Here is a 21,438-nt window from a genome sequence, read left to right on the forward strand (position 1 = left end):
AATGAGGAACAGAAACAAAATCTCTGATTGTTGGTGTTTCAAACTTCATTGGAGTCCTCTGGCAACCACAAGTTGATCCTCTGCAGCTTCAATACCCTTTAGCCGTCGATATAAGAGTACATGCTGAATAGAGAACAATGGCTGGTTGTTATGTTTATTTACCCTTACTACAAGCTGGGTTAACCTCTTCAAAACAGCTTTGCTAAGCCCGTTAACCACACGGCCCATATGACCTGTAGCAGTATCTCTAATGTGATGCAAATCTGACTCGAGACCGTATGCACAAGTTCTGCTGCATTGTGTCTTCGAAAACTCAACACGTTTATTGCCATCCAACCTATCCCGTTCTGTACGTTTCCAGGAGGAAATGGTCTGAATAGCAACCACTTAAAAAAAAAGAAATCAGGACTCTCGCATGATGGTACATTCATTTTTTAATGACTCTTGTACATTTATAGGAGGCGGAGAAGCCCACACAGATATTAAATGATTTTCATAACAATTTCAACTATTTAATAAAAACAAGAAGTCCGGTGGCACCTTAAATATAATTAATTATCTTTAAGGTGTCACCTATTTAATAACTATGCATGAGTTTGCCCTTCGAAAGAGGACTTTTACTCTGCCACAAATATCATGGGGGGGACGGAAAAGAAGCCCAGACAAAACAGAAGCATTTGACCTGATTTTTGTTTCATTTGTTATTTTAGAAAAGCTTGTTTTCATCCCAGCCCAGATGTTGCTGCTATCCCCAGTGAAGTCATAAGCCTGTCTTGGTAATCGTTATTGTGATGTCATACACCCAGCAATATGACTTCACTCCAGATCCAGGAGGAGGAGCACATTGGGCTGCACTGGAGCAAGCACTAATTTAAATCATACATAGCCGTGGTAATTAGCAAGTCTGGCAAGAAAAATTATGTCAGATCTGCAGAAATGTAAATGAAGTTCTGCTTAACTCTGATGTATTTACATTTTCCCAAAGTCATTCTTTAAAACTGCTTCTCTGCCCACATGGTGAGAGCTTCATTTAACCGATCATTTTTTCCTGATGGCTGTGGCAAGCGTAACAATGTTCTGTGCCTGCTTCAGTAATGGCATGTCTATCATACTCCCATGGAAAGTAAAGGCTCCCTGGAAAACAGAAAATACAAACTTCATGAAAGAACCTGTAAAATGATAGGTTATTTTGGTCTTTGTTTTTTTACATCCATCTGTAAAACAAGGAACATTAGATCCCACATGAATCAAACTGATTCTTCTTGTATAACCTTCAGAAAGAGCCAAACTAAAGGAAAGGGGGTGGGGGAGGAGAGGCGGGGAGTTCAATGTTAAAAGGAGGAAGGAAAAAACCACACTTGATCACACTGTGCGGGAAAGAGCATGTGTATTTAACTCCCAATCTGAAAAACAGGCAGAGAGCAGAAACGATCCACATAGTGCGACAGGTGAATTTTAGGGCATGCTGCCCTTTAGCACAATCAATATGTACTGACATGGGAAAATAGCCCTTACTAGCTCTAAAAGAAGTGGAAGCTTGGTACAAGAAGATAAACTAACAGCACAGGATTGGGAGCCTTTTATAGAAGAGCTCAGACCATCCTCACTCATCACACAAAAGTGAGCTGGAACAGCTAAGGGCCTTAGTCTGCATTCAGCAAGGCTCCAGATTAGATGATTCCTAACTAATTACAGCATCATACTAGTAATTCTTTCTCCCGCTATGACAAATAGTGATACCAACACCGAGTCCCCTTCACTCTTCATTTCACAAAGTGCAATGTAACAATACTGTGCTCACGTATCACGTTTTTCCATAAGTAGAACACAGAGCTAGTTACGAGTGTGGAGAGGCATGATTACCCTTTGGGAAAACTGAAACAGAGGTCCTGGCCCCTAGACTTTTTGGGGGAAATCTCTTCCAGTTAGAGCTCCACAGGGAAGACCCTTAGTTCTCAGGGCCTCGTGCTGCCATTCCAGAGCTGCTGGCATTGCTCCTTTCTCTTCTTCCTCCTTCCCATATGGCTAGCAGATTATGTCCCTGTTCAGAGAATGGATTTCTAACGATGTGGAGCATGCTGTATTTGACTATTGTGCACTACTGGGGAATTTACCAGACTGTGTTCTGCACAGGATTGACCAAGAGTGTCTGAGCAGTGACTATCCCAGAGTCCGAGCAGATTTTTGAGTAACTTTTCATTTTTATCAGTACTTAGCTCCTTACACTTAGTGTTAATATGAGATGAACAAGCTGTAGTTACATCTCAACTAAAAGAAACCTTGTATTAAAGAGCCTCCAACCTGACCCCACCCCAATTTTGGATGTTTTAATCTCTTTTTCATTTTATTAAAGCCATCAATAAATTCTAACACTTTGTGATGAAGAAATAGGATTTTGAAGCTAAAAAGCTTTGCAGCAAGACAGCCCCAAGTGATATTGCAAGACTCCTGCTTCCTGCATTTGTCAAAGGCACTTCTGACATTTTTTTTGGTACACAGACAAAACAAGCTAGCAGGATTATTATTTCTACCTTTTACAATGGCCAAAAGTGAGCTGGGCATTTCACACAACAAATTAAAGGCCGTAGCCTCTTCCCCGAAGATCTTACATATAAAGGCTCTGGTCCTGCATTGTGCAGTGGGCGGCGGGTGTGCGTTGCTGCTGCATGCACTTGGAGCCCCACTGAAATCAATATAGGACCATGAACTCATTTTAGATTTGACTAATGAGAGCAACACCAGGGAGGTGATAGAGTGAGGAAAGACATTTCTGTCTGGTTGTGTTTGTGGGAGGCCAGGGGAGCTGAGAGTGAAACAAACTAATGCTTATTATTTTCTAGATACAATATACAGACTGATAATGAAAACTGAGAAATCCAGCAAGTCAAATGATAACATCTAGCATTTTCCAAAAATGATTATGGAAATACGTTGGTCCAGTGGATCCCAGCCTTGTACCTTTAACTCATTCAAGCAATATTGAATTAAATATCTCATCAAATTAGGGCATAACACAGCAAAATTTCATCCTTGGACACAGTCACTTCTATAGTTTATTATCATTCTATAAGCTGAAAACTAATTTTTGAACAATTAGTCCAATTATTTTATTCTATTCAGAGTTTCATATCCTGTACATTATCCTGGAATTTTAGCAGGATTTGGTGAATAATGGGTTGATAGTGATAACATCATCATTCAAATCAAGCAGAAATTCAGATGAAAAATGCTTCAAAAATGTCTACAAATTTCTTAGAACTCTGTAGGCCTTATGTAAATAATAAATAATCTTCCTATTAACAACATTGCAATCATTTACAGCTTCATTATTAGCTATTTTAAAAAGAACATACTTAGATAACCATAACTTAGGCTTGTCAACTGTTGAAAGCAAGAATTAGAAATGAGGCAAACATTTTAAGATTTATAGTTTATTATTAACTACTTGTTCAGCATAATGCTATGGAGTGGTTGAGGTACTAATTTATGCAAAACTTATTTTTGTTAACTGAAAGCTTATCTTACAACGGTATCTATTTTGCTATAGGGAGTCAGCTTAATAATAGTTTGGAAAAAAGTCAGTGTTCCAAAGATTAATTCACATGTAGCGTAACAATGATAACTGGATTTATATTGTGTGTTCTTTTAGAAGAGACCAGTTTAGTAAACAGCACACTTGCCCTGTTATCACTAAAATAATAGGTTAGAAGTTTAAAGAGGAAAACAAGAAAATAGCCCAGATGCACATGAAAAACAGGACGACAGCTTTCGGTGGGCTGTCCTCTCAATGTGCATAGATAACTTTGATACATAGCAAACAGAATTCTACACATACATCCAGAGGAAAATTTCTGTTTTTTCTACACGAAGCGGGAGCAGAAGCAAGCTGGTTTCTTTGTTTATTCACTCTGAGGTTGAATTCCTTCCTGCTAATTTGCAATAGTGAGCTAAAATCCAGAAAAAGCAACCAATTTGAATATACTCTATTCACTGTAGCTCTTTCCACCTCCAGTTTTCTGCAGACCGGCAATACCAGTAATTATGGTATTACCCTACATTAGCCTTTCTAATTCCACTAGATGGAATTTGCCTTATTTTTTTCAAGCCCTTTTATTTCCCTTCATATTAAGATAAAGACAACAAGATTTTTTTTTTTATAAAAACCATTGACTTCAGAGAAGTTACACTAGGGATACATTTAGTTCCAGAGCTGAATCGTCTAACTGGCAAACATTCCTAATAAGCTCACATTTCTAGCCTGTACTTTATTTTCTAGTTGTAAAATGCTCTATCAGAATGCAATTCTTAATCAAAATTTTAGCAAGAATTGAAATATCCTTAAATGACTGGTGACAAGTGAGGCTTCAGATTGCTCATGTTCTATGATACATTCCACACCCTCGACAGAGCCAGAATAAGCCATTTAGTCTTTCTCCAGTATCTGGGTGAAATAAGTTTATATTTTTTAGCATAAATATATTCCAAAAGGTCACTTGGTGATAGTGTTGAGGAAACCTTTAAGGTTTGGAGATTCAGTGTAGATGTCTCTTGGAATGTGACCATTTCTCCTTCTTTTCCCCTTCAATAGCCTTTGGAGTCCTCGCTTTCTCTGCATCCCTCTGACAGCATCCCCCAGTCCCTTACTCACTCTCTTTCCATAAGCCTCTGTCCTCTCCTTTCCTGCAACCCTGTGCTTGCTATAGTTGTGTGATGGGTTACAACCACAGGCTTTTTGAGGAGTGGGTGGGTCACTGGGAGCCTAAGAACTATTATATAGTTTTGTTTAAACAATTCATACAGATGAGACGCCAGTTCTAGGCACAAGGAACTCAAGCTGTATGGTGACTTTCTCTGGAGATTTCAGGCGTTTTTTTCATATTCAGTGCACACAGTCTGAAAAATTCAGGGCTTAATTCTCCTCTCATACCTGTGAAGATAATGGAGTTACAGTGGGTAAAACTGATCAGAGAGGAGAACCAGGCCTTCAGGTGCATGCTTATAAAACGCATACCTGTCCTGCACATCTCTTGCATTTTGTTATGGACAGAACTACAGCCATGTTGGGCAGACTTATGACTGCTATATCATCCCTGGTGAGCATGGTGATTTATAGATGGATAAGTCAAGGTCCCTAGCCTGAAAGGATTACAATGCAAGGGCCAGACTACACGTTTTAACACTGCCCTGAATGCAACGATTGCAACCATTGGTGGCTTTTACATGGGCTGTGTGAGAAGAGGGAGAAGGATGAAGTGACTCCTTCCTCTTACTGAACACCCAAGCAAGGGCCAGTCACAATGTCGCCCTGCATATGTTCAGAATTCCGGCACTTATCACAGCAGGGACCTTGGACTCTCCACAAGATCACAGAAACTAGGGTCTAAAAAAGTGAGCCCAACTGCAGGTAAGGCAAACACATGATACAATTTCAGTTCCAGTGTGCAGAGAAAGTCTATTGTTTTCTTTCAGGATGTAAATCATCCTCTCTCCTTTTTCCTATTTCTAAGCAGCTAACAGACATTTTCTGCTTGCTTTCACAAGCACGGCAGCTTTTCTGTTTCCACATTTGTGCAATCTTCCTAGTTTTTATTGTTCTCCCTTAGTCCCTGTTTATAGATTTCCTCTTTTTCCTATACATTTTTCCGTTGGAAATACACTAAAACGTTCACCTTCCCTCTCTGAAATTAACTGCCATGCCCTTACTGATGCAAAGGTCAAAACTGGTGATGTTACACTTCCATTTTATCTATCAGAAAATGTCCCAGCACGGATGGTGCTGTTTTGGCACTACACCCAACACATGCCTGATACAACACTTTCATTTGCCGATTGGCCATACCATGTACTAGACTTGCTCACATCACCACTCTTCTCGGCTCACTTGGAAGAGCCTGTATGCAGTGTAGAGAAGTGCTGTGAAACATAGTTTGGTCAGCTCCAAAGCCTTTTGGGTGTGGAGCTAGGGAAGCAAAGACGCCGGCAGGTCTGACACGAGATTTTCCAACTGGAAAGCTGGGAATGCAACACAGACTATTCCTGCTCCCAGCATCAGAACTGGTGTCTGAGTCAGAACTGGTTGGTGGTGTGCTACGTTTCTGTCAATCACAGAAAATCACCGACTCCCCATTCAGGCACTTTAGCTAGGCTGATTTAAGGCCTGAACCCCTCAGGTGCTGAGAGCCAGCTGCAAAGTGCAGGGCATCCTCAATTCTTATTGACTTCCATGGTATTTGAGGACATTAATGTCTCCTTGGATTGGGCTCTCTGTAAAACGGCTCACTTCCTTGGCTCACTCCCACTCCTTCGTCTCCTTTTCCTCAGCTCTACCTGCTCTAGAACCTGGGATTCATCCCAGAATTTCCTGATTATCCAAACTTCACTTTTGGAGAGTTGATGTGATTCTTTTATCAGAAGTGATATTTAATAACATCCGTGGAAAGCAGAAAGTGTCTAAAGCTTCAGTAAAGTAGTTCCCAGAATATTTCCCATAAATCTGACACTGGAATAGGGGGAAGGAAAATAACAAAAAACCAAGACAAAACAGAAAAGGAGGGTCATGCTCATTCTGCCAAGGTCAGATCATGAATGACTGTGAAATGATGAAAGCACCATGATCTGCACATCATAAACAAATATTCTATTTCTTTCAAGAGTATTTAAACATGGGTATATTTTACAGGATTATCCAAAAGTCTTGTGGCCAGATGTAGGAGAAATGTGGTTGGCTACAGATTTTAGGTAGGGTCATATGACCTTTTCAGACTTTCTTTTACTACGTCCATTTCAAACAATACAGCATATATTCCATTTTCATTACCAAAACCTCTCATTAGAGTAACAACATTTTTAATGTTCTCAAAGTGTGTTGTTACAAAGAATGGGACCCGATTTGCTCCCAGCAGCTTCTACCACATCAAAGCTGCAGGAGCTCCTCATCCTGTCTGTGTTGACCAGCTGTCAAAGCAGATCTTGGAAGAAGGGTAGCATGTGTTCCCCTTCCCAAAGGTGGAGTCTCTGACTCTGCTCAGCCTGAGTGCCATATGTGGCATTCAGGCTCTGGGAAATGTCAGGGAGCAGAGTATAGGCAGCTCTTCCTTGATGTCCCACTCACGGGGAATGGAGATGGTTTGTCCCTAACAGACTAACAGCTGGGGAAAGACTGCATGGCCCTCCACGTCTCAAAGATATTTCCCTTGCTGACAGGTCTATAACAGAACTCAGACAGAGAAGGGGAACAACTTGGCTACTCCCCTCTCTCCCTGCCTACTGGAGCTGCACAGAGGTTGACCTAATTGTTAAGTCCTCTGCAGCTCCAGCTGTAGGGGGGATGGACAAGGTTATTGATACATACAGGGCTGCGTGGGTGGGAACAGGAAGATTATTTAGGTGGTGTCCCTGTCTCCTGAGAAGCTCCACAACTCATGTCTGCAAAGCAGGTATATCCCCCTCCTCACATCCTTATACCTCAGGCCAGCGTTCCTCGACTGCAGTAGGAATAGCTTATGCTACAGAGCCTGTTTGAGCTTATGTGCCCCATCCCACTCTGTAAACTGGGCCTACATTTGGGCTCAATGAATTTATAGTGAAATTTTATATTCTCTCAAATAGATAAAATGTTTTAAAAAACAACAGTAATTTATGTGTCAAGTGTGCAGGGGTGAGTGGGATCCTAGTGGATCTACAACACTAGCCCAAAGTGACTTGGAGGATGGAGTGCAGGGTACACTCAGCAGGTACCAAGAGGAAACAAAGCTGGAAAGGAATTTTTAAAAAGAGACCAGTTCTCAGAGGAGACCAACAAAAATGACAAGGTTTGGAAAATAAGGCCTGTGAAAAAAAGAATTGAGCATGGTGAGTCTAAAATAATCCAGAGACAAGAGAGACAGACTACGAATAGGCAGAGGGATATTATAAAGAGGACAGAGAGCAATTTATTCTCCTACTTGCTGTCAAAACAAAAAGGAACAAAATGTTTGCAGCAGGGGGACAATTTAAATGACACTTTAGGAAAAACTAATGGAATAAAGTGTCAAGATGCAGTGGAGTTGCCATTGGAGATATTCAGGACTAAACTTTACAACACATCAGTTTGACATAAGTTTGGGTTTATGTTTGCTCTTATCAGGACAGAGGACCCATCTCATTATGCCATTCATGAAGACATAGACCTGAGTTGATATCAGTGATTTCTAAAAAAGAATACTGTACAATTGACAGACAATTCTACAGGCAGTCTAGAGGGACACTATGACCATCTGTGGTTCTTGAACACTGGTACAGTGGCTTCTGGATATTCTGTCCCAACATGATGTCATCCTCAAAGGTTTCCCTAACGTGTGACAAATGAAATATATGGAGCAGCATAAAGAGATCCAGTATTGGTTCATTGCATTCCAAGACTAAAAGATTTCCTGATAGAAGACTTTAGTGTTTTGATCTTGGGGAAGTGAAGGTTTTCACAATAGCATCTAAAAAGTTTCACCCTATGGAAAACTTTGGTTTGGTAAATAGCTTGGTAAATTCAGATTTCCACCTCACGGAAACATCATGTAAAGTTTCTTACTGTCATACATACTCTTATTTTTTGCATGTTAGTTTGACTGGACTCAGAGTGGATTGCCATTCTGTTGAGAGCAAATCTATATCTGGAGGGGACAAAAATCCTCTATGGTTCAGTTTCAATCAATTTAGCTTCTTGAGATCCTAGCGCAACTTTGGAAAATAACTGTGAGTTGGACCTATTTCTGTCATGCAAAATAAAACTAGTCAGGGAGATACTGGGTCTGGTAATCAATGCTTACCTTAAGGAGGATATTAAAATGCCACCTTCCATCAAACAAGTCTTCATTAGACCTCTGCTCAAGAAATCCTATCTTGGACTTTGACCTTGTTAATTATTCCTGGCCTCTAAACTGCTGTTTTTACAAGGTTAATGAGAAGGTAGTGCAGGACAGTTTTCATATAATCTGGAGTCTTCAGGTTTCCTTGATCCCTCTCAAACAGCTGGGGTACGGTACAGAGACTACAATGGACTTGGTGGCCTTTCTTAGTGATGGTATCCACGCTGACTCCTTTAAATATGCCAGCAATCTTTGATATAACTGACCGTAATGTTTTGTTGACTTGACTATGGTAAGGATGGACAGGATTGCATGCGAGTGGTTCCATTCCCCTCCCTCTTTTTTTTTCCCCAGAAAGATCCCAGAAGGTGATATTGTTGCACAATTGCTCATGCACACTGAGAACTCTTATACGGTATGTGGTGTTCTAAAGAGGTTTATTCTCTCAATTCTTTTGTTCTACATGTACCCCTGATAAGATAATGAAACAATTTGGGCAAAATGATTTAGTTGAGGTTGGTCTTATTTGAGCAGGGGGTTGGACTAGATGACTCCTTAGATCTCTTCAAACCCTAATCTTCTATGATTCTAAGACTATCAGTATGCAGACAACTTGCAGCTCCGTGTGTCTTTCTTTTAATCCAGATAGTGTGGTATTTTATTTCCTTGTACCTAAATGAGACAAGAGATTGAGGCTTGGAAGAATGTGATTTGTGACTAATACTCCCTGATCTCTGAGGGCATATGTGAGGTGGCCAGTAGTTCTTTTTTTCATCTGCATTTAATCTTTTCATGATCATCCATGCCTTTGTGACCACCCATCTGGATTACTATAATGCTATCGATATGAGGGACGCTACTGAAAACCACTCTCAAGCTACAGCAAGTACAGAACATGGAGATCTGCTTTCCTAAGCTGTAGCAAGCATATTTACACATCAGCTCCAAATATTGTACTGGCTTTCTCTCTGTTTACAAATGAAATTCAAGTTGTTTCTATTGATCATCAAAGTCCTAAATTGTGTTTTGGGAACCAGCTTCCTGAAAAACTGCCTTTTCCACTATCTACTGTCTTGATCACTAATCAGCAGATGAGCTCTGGCTAATGGTCTCTAGGTTTGATGTCCTCTTTGTCTCTTCTGTAAGGTATTTTGTGCAAAGGCTTCAATCCCAATGGAGTTCAGGGATAGGTCTTTGACCTAAACCTGGCTTCTGGCCTGTCTAGTTGGGAAAAAATTGCTCTGTACCACATGGAAAAATCTATCCACATGCAATAGAAAACAAAATAATAATTTTTTTTGTGTGTGTACAGCATGGTCTGGGCCACCATGTCAGAGATGTCAACTCTTTCAGGAATACCCTGCTATGAACCAGGTCAAGTGGGACCCAGGTATGGGGCATTACTGGGCCCTGCTGAGTAAGGTCTTGGCATAAGGATAGAAGGAGTCTTATATGAACTCCACACACCAAGACCACCTTGGCTAGTTCAGGGTAACTAGGATGAAAGCAGTTTTGTGACCTTCAGTTTTCTTTAGGACCCTCCAATCCGTGGAAGAGGAGAAAATTGCAAGCCAGGGGAAAGTTCCAAGAAATGCTGCCTAAAGGGGAACACCTGGTACTGCATTTTGTTGGAAATGGGTATATAATGGGGACTCCCCAATTCTTGCTGAAAGACTTCTGCCTTTAGGACAATTCTTCTAGAATACTCTTTTCTTGCTTTAGCCAGTCTGCTGTACAGTAAGGTGGAACCAATATGGCCTAAGTAAGAGGATGATGACCTCTACTCAGATGAACAAAAAAAAAGGAGCAGATTTCCCTAGCAGCGTTGTTTTTCATGGTCTAGGTACACAAGTACTGCTGAGCAGATGGACTTTATGAAGATGTGCTTCCCTGGGATTAGCCTTCTGAACACTAAGAAGGTTAATTTCTCTCTCTCTTTGGGCTTGTGTGTTAGCTCCTCACCCTGACAGGCTCACATCTGAGGCAATACGTAGTTTGTCTAGGACCTGGAGTGTTCATCGTCTTCTCCCATTATTCATTATGAGACCCAGTAAATTGAACAAAGCTCCCATACTGCTTGGGTAACCCAGTCCAGAGACTGTGTGAGAGTAAACCTGTTGTTGAAATAAGTAATTATGTAAGATCCTTTCAATGGAGGGCTGACTGTGAACACTCTCAGGCAGACTAAATGCAGAAGTGCTGAACTGGAAATATTAGCAAGCCAACGCAAACCTTGTGTACTTCTGATGGGAAGGAAAGTAGGTGATGTGTAAGCAGGCATCGTCAAGTCTGGGAAATATTCCTGATCCATTGCTAGCTGAAAGATTCCATTTTAATCCTCTGAGGTTTTATTAAATTGTTCACCCACTTCCAAATCCTAAAATAAAGAAGTCTGATATCTCCTTCTCTGAGGCCACAAAGAAGGTGGAATAAATCCATCAAAATCTGTTTGCCTGGGCCTGGGAACACTGTTCCCAACCCTGAAAACTGTTACATAGTTTACAGAGAAAGGAAAGGAAGACCATTGTTCAGAGGAGGGGAAGAAGCAGGAGAATATTAAGAGGACACCCACAGGAGACTATGGAAAAAAACCCAGGAGTTCAAAAAAATAATTTCCCACTGGGATTAAGCAAAACTTCTTAGGCAAAGTCCATCGAGGGAAAAAGTTTACTGTTTGAAACCTCTGCTCTTCTACTTAGGGGCTCAGGAGAATGGCTTGGGTTTACTTCCAGGTACAGAAACAAAAGAAACAGACACCCCTTTTCCCAAAAACTTGAACTATGCTTATGCTTGTCAGGGAACCTCCTGACTACAAACAGGTAACGTTTTCCTGTGGAAAAGGATTTAAGCTTAGTTTCAAAGAAGTCAACATTCGAAGTTTAAATTTATTGCCTGACAGGTCAGGTAGGGTTGAATCCAGGTTTTCTTCCAAAAACCCCTTTTCAAAGGGAAAAGCTATCATAACGAGGTGGGAGAAGGCCCCCGCCCCTTTTCACTGATCAATCACTACAGCTTAATAAGTCACTAAGGACTGGCTGAGGATGTTTGGGAAAGCCTGAGATGGTCCTGGTCAATATCTTTCAGTTTATAACAAGATGAAGTTTCCTGTTCCCCTCTTCCCAGCGGAGTATTTACAAATGAACCCCCCAATCCAAATCTATCCAGGATTATTGGGTAGTTTCTTTTCTTAACTCCTTTCTGGGAAGGCAGGAACTGGCAGCTATCAAATAACTAACCTGGATGCACAAGATATTCAGAATACACAGGTGCTAGAAACAGTGAGGCACTCAAATAGAATATTTCTAGAGACAGACTCACTCCCTTTTCTTATCCAAAGTATCCTTTAAACTGATGTGGGTACGTCTATGGTACAATTAAAAACCCATGACTGACCCGTGCCAGCTGACTCAGGCTAAGGGGCTCTTTAACTGCAGTGTAGACTTTGGGCCTGGGCTGCAGCTTGTATTAGCCTCCCTGTGCATTAGCCCCAGGGCTTCAGTGACAGGAGGGAAAAGGATCAAGATCCACAGAGGGCCTCCTTGGGGGGGCGGGGGGAAGCAAATCATTTGTATGAGCTCCCAGCACTCTCATGAGCTTCTGCAGGTCTGAACTGCAAAACAGGCCAAGAGCCTTTCTGTCTCACATCTACCCCAACTGGCACAACTGTGCGCAGGATTGGTCATACCAGTGTGGAGTCAACATATGTAGGAATAACAAGTGAATGTGCCCCTTACCACTACATAACAGAGGTTCATGATTTTCCCCCAAATATTTTCTATGGGAGGAAATCCACCAGTTGTGCTATAGCACACTGCTTTGATCTCTTCTGAATAACACAGCTACATAAGAGACTTTTGTTAATCATATTGACTATATTTTATGTGAAAAATGCACACCCCTGAGTGACACAGTTAAATCGACCTGACCCTTGGTTTAGATAGTGATGGGTTGACTGGAGTCCTTACTACCGCCTCACGGGGAGGTGGTGTACCTACGCCAGGGGGAGAATCCCTCCCATCGGCTTAGGGAGTGTCTTCACTGAAGCGCTCCAGCAGCCCTGCTGCAACATTGTAAGGACAGACAAGCCCAGAATGAAGGAAGAGCTTGGGGGCCAGTGTCTCCTGACTAGAGACAAACACACACACACTGGCACAGGGGCTAAGGAGCCAGCTCCTAGAACAACATCCTCTTGGGAAGGCAATGGGAGCCAGATGCTACAGACAGACAGAATCCTTACTGAAGGCTGAATCCCACTCCCACTGCAATCAGGGGAAAGACACTCACTGATCTCAAGAGGAGTTGGAGCACTCCCAAGTACAAGTCCTAGCATGCAGATTGTTTCCAAGATACAGTAGCCTGGGTTCAGACTTTCCTAAACAAAGACGGTTATGACAGGGTCTTTGTGAGCAATTCCCTTGCAGACCAGATACTGTGTAAATAAAAGGATTCCAGGAAGAACCATAAAAGCTACTGCATAGTTTGCCAAATCACTTGAGTTCACTTATCATTCAGATGCCAAAGGCCTCCTAAGACTATTATCCATACATGGCACTATATATATCATTCTTTCAGCTTAGCCCTGTGGAGCCTAAAACACTCACCCAAAGTTACAGTTTTGAATTGTGTATTACTAATCCTAACTTTAAAGTACACTTCATTTCCATGTGACTTTTGAGGCAATATTTAGCTCTTTCTTTTCTGGTTGACCAATCAGGTTCCTTTAAAATATTTACAACTTATTTATGTAAAAGCTTAATTACACTTTTATTTGCTCTTTTTTTGCACTCCATTTGTCATTTTTGCTTGATATCAAATTAAAAAACCTAACTCAGATGACTGGTAAAGACCCTTACAGAAATCATTCTGTACCTAATCTAATATTTTCGACTCAAATTGCACAAGAATACTCAATCTCAATATATTTTAAAACTAATTTACTATTTGCATTATATATAAACAACAAAAAGCTTCTATGGTTTTTAAAGTATTTTTGGGTCAAATTTATCAGTCATGTAATGGTGGACTAAGCTGCATTTTGGCTGAGAAAATGAGGGTACATGGTAAAGTTACATTAAAAGGAGAGCTGTTTTTTTCTTACACCCTATTAATAGCTTTTCCCGCTGCCTTCAGCCTGCCTTTTTGGAGTGCACGTTATTCATTTTGTACGCCAGGTGGGCCAATTTCTGCCCTTATTTAATTTAGATTTGTATCACTTTATTATCTCCATTTACTGCAGTGGAGCTACTCCAGACTTAAACCAGAGTGAGAACAAAATTTGGCCTACATAAGTGCAAGATACACTATCTTGCTTCTTGAATCCAGTCTATGATCAAGATCTATTTTATGTCACTTTTAGACTTTCACGGAGGTGGGGTGGGGTGGGTTTGTACCTGAATGTAGTCTCAAGAATCATATGTCATAGCAATTGTACAATGAACTTCCCTTTGAAAAATTACTGAAGCTGCATTATAATAATACTTTGCTTTCATATAGCACTTATCTGCTGATCTCAAAGCCCTTTACAAAGAATGGTGATTTAGTTCAACAATGTCCATATCAGACACAAACAAAGTACAAACACAAATGACACGCTAGGAGGAGGTCTAGTTTTTGGATCAGTGGTGTATATATTGTGTTAGTCATTCTCTTTTTTTATTACCTATGCATAGGCCCGAGTCCTGCTACTATTAAAAAGTTAATGAAAGTTTTGTTGTTGGCTTCAGTGCAAACAGGACCATGCTCATAATATTATTCCAAATAATGTGGGCTAGCAGAATCTTTTTTTCTCCCTGAGGACTACAGGAGTATCTAAAATACCCTATGCATCTGACGAAGTGGGTATTCATCCATGAAAGCTCACACTCCAAAACGTCTGTTAGTCTATAAGGTGCCACAGGATTCTTTGCTGCTTTTACAGATCCAGACTAACACGGCTACCCCTCTGATACTTAAAATACCCTAGAGTCCATCTGTGATCCTAATTCTTACTAACCTCTGTTCTCAAATGCAGGGACAACTATGTCAAAGCATTTTAGTCTCCAAGATATAATAGTCTGATTTCAGCCTTTTCTCAAACAAAGCTTACTGTGACTATTGTATCTGTCAAACTGTGATAAATTATGAGAGCTGATTATTGTATTTTAATGCAAACTATTGTTGACTAAGGGCATCAAACTTTGAAACCAATTAACAACAAACTGTGATCCTAGAGGTTGAAGACCAATAATTTATCTGTGAGCAACCTAGCCACTCAAATCCCTTGCATTTATTTTTTCCAGGCTTTCAATTTTGATTAATAACATAACAAAAAACATGCAAGACTGAACAGTATGAACCAAAGCTATATTTTTGGACCTACTGACATGCAAGTCCTAATTTAATGAAATAAAAAGAAAAGCAGGAGTGGTGTTTCACTATCTGCACATTAGGATTTCTAAAAGCAATATACGGAATATTTCTTATAAGATGGGATGGGAAGAGTTATTATTGTAATTTTAACATCTCTCTAGGACACACAGCATGAGAGCCCTCCTGTGAGACACCTTTGCTTTGGAAAAAATTAAGTAATCAGATTGTTCAGGCTTTTCTTGGCTCCACATTTATAATACAGCAATATTAACTCAGTTAAGAAGTTTGCAGGAAACACCGCACACAGCAATCTATTTACTAATTTTTTTGTTATGAAAATGTAGTAGTATTTAAATGTTAAGAATTCGAGCCAGGTCACAAAATAACTTGCCTTTTTTGGATAGATTTTTCTATGCCAAATATATAGAAACATGTAAACTGGTTAGTAAAGAAGCCAATCTATATTTACCAAAGAGTTATAGATGCTTCTAATCTAATTAGAAAGCACCTGTTACAATGAAACTTTCATAAATTGCTGATCCAATCAAGAAACCAGCATTTTGGGGACAAACTGTCATTAAAATAACACTTTTAAAACAAATTAGAGAAGTAATGCTTCCATAATGCAGGATCTTATCTGTAAGGTTTTTGTAATTTGATGCTACTAATATTGTAATTACAGTATATTCCCTCGCCAGTTATATAATTTACAGGTGTACTCTTCTGATAGGGTTTTGACATTAAATTTATACGGGCTCCTGAGGTACAAGCCGTAAACATAAACAAATATTCTGCCGAGTCTGTCATTTGAACGTTTATTATTTATCTGCTTATTTCCCTGAACTCCCCCACCCCACCACTGGCATTGTGTATACCCAGCAAAATGCATTTGTGAGATATGTAGTGTGTAGGAATCAGAAAAATGTGAAAAATCATGCATGCATGTTCTTTCTATGTTACTTACATTAATCACAGAGGTAAGGGGAACAGAACAAAGAGACACAGAAAGATAACATATGATAGTGACCTGAAATAATCATGCAGGCTGGCACCCAAATATCATAGTGATGGAAATGTTAGTAGATACGGTAGACAGTCAGGCAGACCAGTAACTTTATTCTAATAATACATTATGATTCTAATAGCTTTATTCTGAAGTATAGGCATAAATGAATCACAAATCTGCTATGACCTTCCTAGAATTTCTAATATGCAGTCTTTCTTGCACTAGAAATGTGTGCAAACGGGGAAGATATAACTTCCAACGTATTTCCACACATCATAAAGTAAAGGAATTTATTGGGAATATTTATATTCTACCAGTAAAAAGAACAAAGCTGTACAAAATCTTGTGTGCTCAGCTTTACTACAGAAGATTTTTTTACTTATGATTATAATTATTTTGCACTTATATTTTGTACAAACACATTTCAGGCATTTCAGTTTGTGTGCAACTAAACGTTGTGGACATCAAAACTTCCCTGGCTTTTTAACAATTTCAGGTTTGGCTGTAACTAAGATAAACATACTTAGATGCAACTTTTTCTTTCAAAAAGGGGCAAATTGGATTATAGCAAATAACCTTTAAGATAATTAACTGACAATGCTGCAACTAGCATAAAATCTTCCTTCAGGCGACCCCTAATTTAAGTATTACTGGCACAAAGTGGAGACAGATTGTGCATCACCACCGCAATATTTACATAGCAGAAACCCACAGAGCAGGAAATGTGAGATTCAATGATGCACTAAATTAGGAACAATCATATTCGAGTGTTAATTTGCTTTCCACTCTATTCAAATCTCAGGTCCAGAAATTGGTACAAATACATAGAAAATGTTCCCACTTTTAATTATTAAGAGCCACATTTGGCAAACAGTTATGCACAAAAGTAACTTTATTCACACGTGTAAGCAGTTGCAGAATCGGACCCCTGTAACTAAAGAAATTTTATCAGATTTTTTTTAAAATAAAGAATTTCAAATCTATTTATTTCTTCCCACAAGTAATACCAAAGCAAGCAGGTTTTTTTTTTCTTCCATGCTACACTTGTCCTTTGATTGCAAATTATTTTCATATGACAATATCATCATGATTTCTATGAAATCATTTAAGAGTATTTTTAATTCTCTAAGCAGCAAATAATTTTATTTAAAGAATAAAAGCTAAGATAGGCAAGAGAATAAAGAAAGTGAATTTATAAATGCATTTGAGAAGTTCCATATTTATTGTGAATAATCTAGCTGTATTCTACTCTGGCATACATTTTGCTAATAAAACCATAAGTTACTGTATACTTTTTATTGTAAAAACAAACACTCCCCACAACATGCTTCAATTTTTCTTAAATTTAAATATTATTCTAACTGGTATTCTATATGTGGCATAAAAAAATATTTACCTTTCCTAATTGCTGATGGTCTTCAAAAGCAGAAATCAGTTCTTGTGCCCACTTTATTTTTTCAGGGCTTGGAGAGAACTGTTCTTGGACAACAGCAATTTGGTTAGGGTGAATCACCTGCTTACCTACAAAGAAGATTAATAACACTAGAATCATGCATCAACAAACAGATGTTCAACAAAATGTTCCAACCACTTGAGGCTCTTAAATGCCTCATAGACTTTATGTTAAATAACTAATTATTTGACTAGATTTCTTGTATTATTAAACTGAACAACAATCTTTTGCTAGATGCTACATGAACAAATATAACTAAAACAGAAGTTGTATTTGTTATTATTCAAAAATTACAATTCTTTCTATCCATTTCAATCAATACATCTTCCTTTTGTCATTACAGGTGTAAGTGTGAGACAAATCTTGTCAATAACAATTAAAGTATAATATATCTTTACATTCTAGCTGTATAAATAATAGCATCAGAAACTTACAAGTACTGTTTCATTGAAAAATTAAACAACCTGAAAATATTTAAACAACAAAGGAAGCTACATTTCACTGATAGCTTTTTTAATTCTACAAAAGGATTAGTCCCTAAATTTCCATAATTTGTTTAGCAACTAAAAAATATTTAAAATTCTTCCCTCCCCATAATTATTAGTTAGTTATTGCTGGTGCATAATACTTTTCTTTTTGTTATTTGTTATATTAATGAACTTAAAAGGTACTCTCTAGGCTTAGATAGGCATCTTTTTATCCTTTCTTGCATATATACATATAATACAATAAAAAAATTAAATGTTGCCTGTTAATTTTAGTATAGATTTTCACATTTTCTTGCTGAGTCAGGTATTCAGTTTCAATTCATACTGTATATGCTTAAATTAAACAATGCCTATATTATTTGTTTTCCATTTTTTAAAATAGCATTTTACATTCTTAATTTTTTCCAAATAAATTTTCACATGGTGGTGTGATTTTTTCATGGTTTTTTTATTTAAATTAATTTTAAAATGTTCATTATAAAGAAATCATACTGGAATATCCCTGTTTACTTAAATGTTCATGGAGGAGACTTTAATTTTCTTTTACATCAAATAACAAGAGTTACAAATTAGGGAACTGATCCTGCAAACCCTTAGTCAAATGAATAGTCTTTCCTCACAGAAGCGGTCCCATGTTACTCACATGCACAGAACCACTCAAGATTGGACTCTCTCACGTGAGTAAGGGCTTCTCAGTCAGACTACCTATGTGCATAAAAGACTATTCATGGTCCCAAACCTGTGTCAGGATCTGCTAGTGCAGACCTCGGCACCATCTGGTATCAAACTGATCCAATGGGACTCTGAATGAGTGCCGAAGTCCATGCTAGTGGATCTCAGTGGAGGATCAGGGCACGTGTAAGTAAAAGTTTGTGGTTTTGGGTCCTAACTGTGTTTTTTCCAGGTAGAAAAGCTATTTTTAAAAATTCCCATTTAAACTAAAAGTTGGATACATTGTATAAATAAATTATTTCATGTAATAATTCGTATGTATTACTATGGAAATTAAGCATTCATTTGCAAATGATTTAACAATTAGAAAAAATATTTGCAATCATCAGCAACACAATATAAAATTTAGTTGTACATAAAAATAAATTTGTGAACCAATTTAGCCGAAGACATATTTTATAAACAAGAAAAAATTGTGCAGAATTATCACATTTGTAAAAAGAATTTGCCATAGAGTTCAATTTGATTTTATTTCTTGTTACACAATCCTTTATTTACAATTCTCAAGGCATCCATATATTCCGATTCTGATATTCCACTCCACTATAGAAAAAAATAATTTAAAATAATAGTTTAAAATTTAAAGACTATTTTGTTGGAAAGAAATTAAGTGAACAAAAAATTTCTTTTGCTAATGTATTTAATTGTAATTGTGTTTAAAGATAATTTTAATGAAATCAAAAGATAGCAATAAGTGAGTAAATTATTATTATTATTGGTTTTAATTTGCTTTATTTTTAACAGCTAAACTGGTAATTCTGAAATTGAAGATTATGTACATAATTCATAGTAATGCCTACAAAGATTAATTTTCAGGAAAAAATATTTCATTATGTATGTAAAACTATAATAAAGGCTTAAATTACAATTAAAAAAATCAAAAGCTCCATATAAATTATTTTTTAAAAGGCAACTGCATTTCTGTATTAAAATTAGGTTTTTAAAATGCATTTATAGTTAAAATCTGCAATTTGTGCCATTGGTGAACAGACTATAGAAGATATAACGCAACATTTGATTTATGGCCTGAGTTGCCTTTTGTCACATCTTATGTATCCAAACAACTGTATAAGAGAGTTTAATGCCATGCAGGAATGAAGCAAATATTTTAAACTGAACTGTTGTTATTGACGAGTTACTGAGAGGGTGCAAAATTGGAAGACATTAAAATTTATGACCATGAAATCCTTTTTACAGTACCACTTGATATATTGTGCTTTAAATCAATACCTGTCAAGTCTTTAGGTAACTGTATGATGGTGTCATTTTTGTCTTCTACAAAAGACTGCAGAAAGAGAGAGGAAAACCTATAGTGTTTCATATTTATATCTAGCTTCTCAGCATGTAGCACTGGAGTAGCTATAATGACTAAGTCAGCTGTTAAAGCTTTATTCCAAGGTTTACTTATTTTTGGATATAAACATTCCTAAAGCTGATGACCATTTACACAGACAACGCACTGATTTAAAGTCCATATTTTATGGTACTGTAAAACATATGCTGCTGTAAAAGTAAACCTATTTTTTAAATAATCTACAGCGGCTAAATGATGATTGAAAACATTCAGTACATATATGTACATTTATTGCAGAGACAATAGGCTGCTTACAATGTCTAGTTTAAAAGAAAATGAGAAGAAAATGTAGATATTATGGTGGCGATGGTCAGATAAGCATTTAAATAAATAGAAAAAAACATTTTTATTGAGTAATTATATATTTCTGAGATGTGCACACTATTTAAATTTCAATAAACATATTTTGATTACTTTACATTAAAGTTTACAATTCACTGCAGGACTATGTATATACAACTTTGTTAAGTATTCTGGAATTGCATCAGTTTAGGAAGACAGCAAATTTGACCCTCTGAGTCCCAAATAAGTACTGTATCTATTTTCTGTGTATCTTGCCAATTAATTGATTAATCATTACTTTAGCTGTGTAACAGATTTAGCTCATTTTAGTTACACCTGTTGTTTTCAGTGGCACTAGATGTGAGTAAAACTAGCAGGAATTGACCTAAAAAACTTTAAAATACATGAGAAATAAGTATTCAGAACTTCTGTTAACATAACATTAAGATTTTATTATTACACTAGAAAGCTGTATGAAATAAGGGGGTCTTTAAGCAAAAACGATCCACAGCCTTTTGCCCAGTGGACGATCATGGTTTATGACTTCACATCTGATTGGCCTATTTATCAGATTATATGCTGGGGCATTCTATTTTTTTGAGATTTCCTGATGCTAGCCATGGAGAGACACAGGGAAAAGGTAAAGGCTGCGAGTTCATGTTAATATGCTCAGCCCCTTCTGTAGATCTTTAAATCTAATATAGAAAGGCCAAAGACTCTCCACAGCTGAGTTAGGAATTAACTTCCCTTGACACCCTGAATTGTCAGATGTAGCCTTTCTACTTATGCCATATCTAAATCTTACAACTTCAGTCACATTTCTGTATTTTTAAACGATATGCAGCTAGTTACTGCCAATTCCACTGTTACCTCTCCAAAACCCGACCATACTGATGTCAGATGACTCCCTATACACGATCAGTTGGACCCAAATG

At 38.0% G+C, this 21,438-nt stretch overlaps 1 protein-coding gene across 1 annotated transcript in view; it reads right to left on the reverse strand.

Moving 5' to 3' along the window:
- Window positions 1-416: 416 nt before the first annotated feature.
- Window positions 417-21,438, reverse strand: part of CLYBL (citramalyl-CoA lyase) — a 145,734-nt gene continuing 124,712 nt past the window's right edge. The window contains exons 7-8 of the mRNA XM_050950662.1: window positions 17,591-17,715; window positions 417-1,134 (exon numbers count right to left, since the gene is read on the reverse strand). Of these exons, the coding sequence (XP_050806619.1) occupies window positions 1,039-1,134; window positions 17,591-17,715 (221 nt within the window). The 3' untranslated portion in view covers window positions 417-1,038. The remainder of the gene's footprint in view (window positions 1,135-17,590; window positions 17,716-21,438) is intronic.

This window comes from Gopherus flavomarginatus, chromosome 1 (assembly GCF_025201925.1).
Source record: "Gopherus flavomarginatus isolate rGopFla2 chromosome 1, rGopFla2.mat.asm, whole genome shotgun sequence".
In the NCBI taxonomy this organism is placed as follows: Eukaryota; Metazoa; Chordata; order Testudines; family Testudinidae; genus Gopherus; species Gopherus flavomarginatus.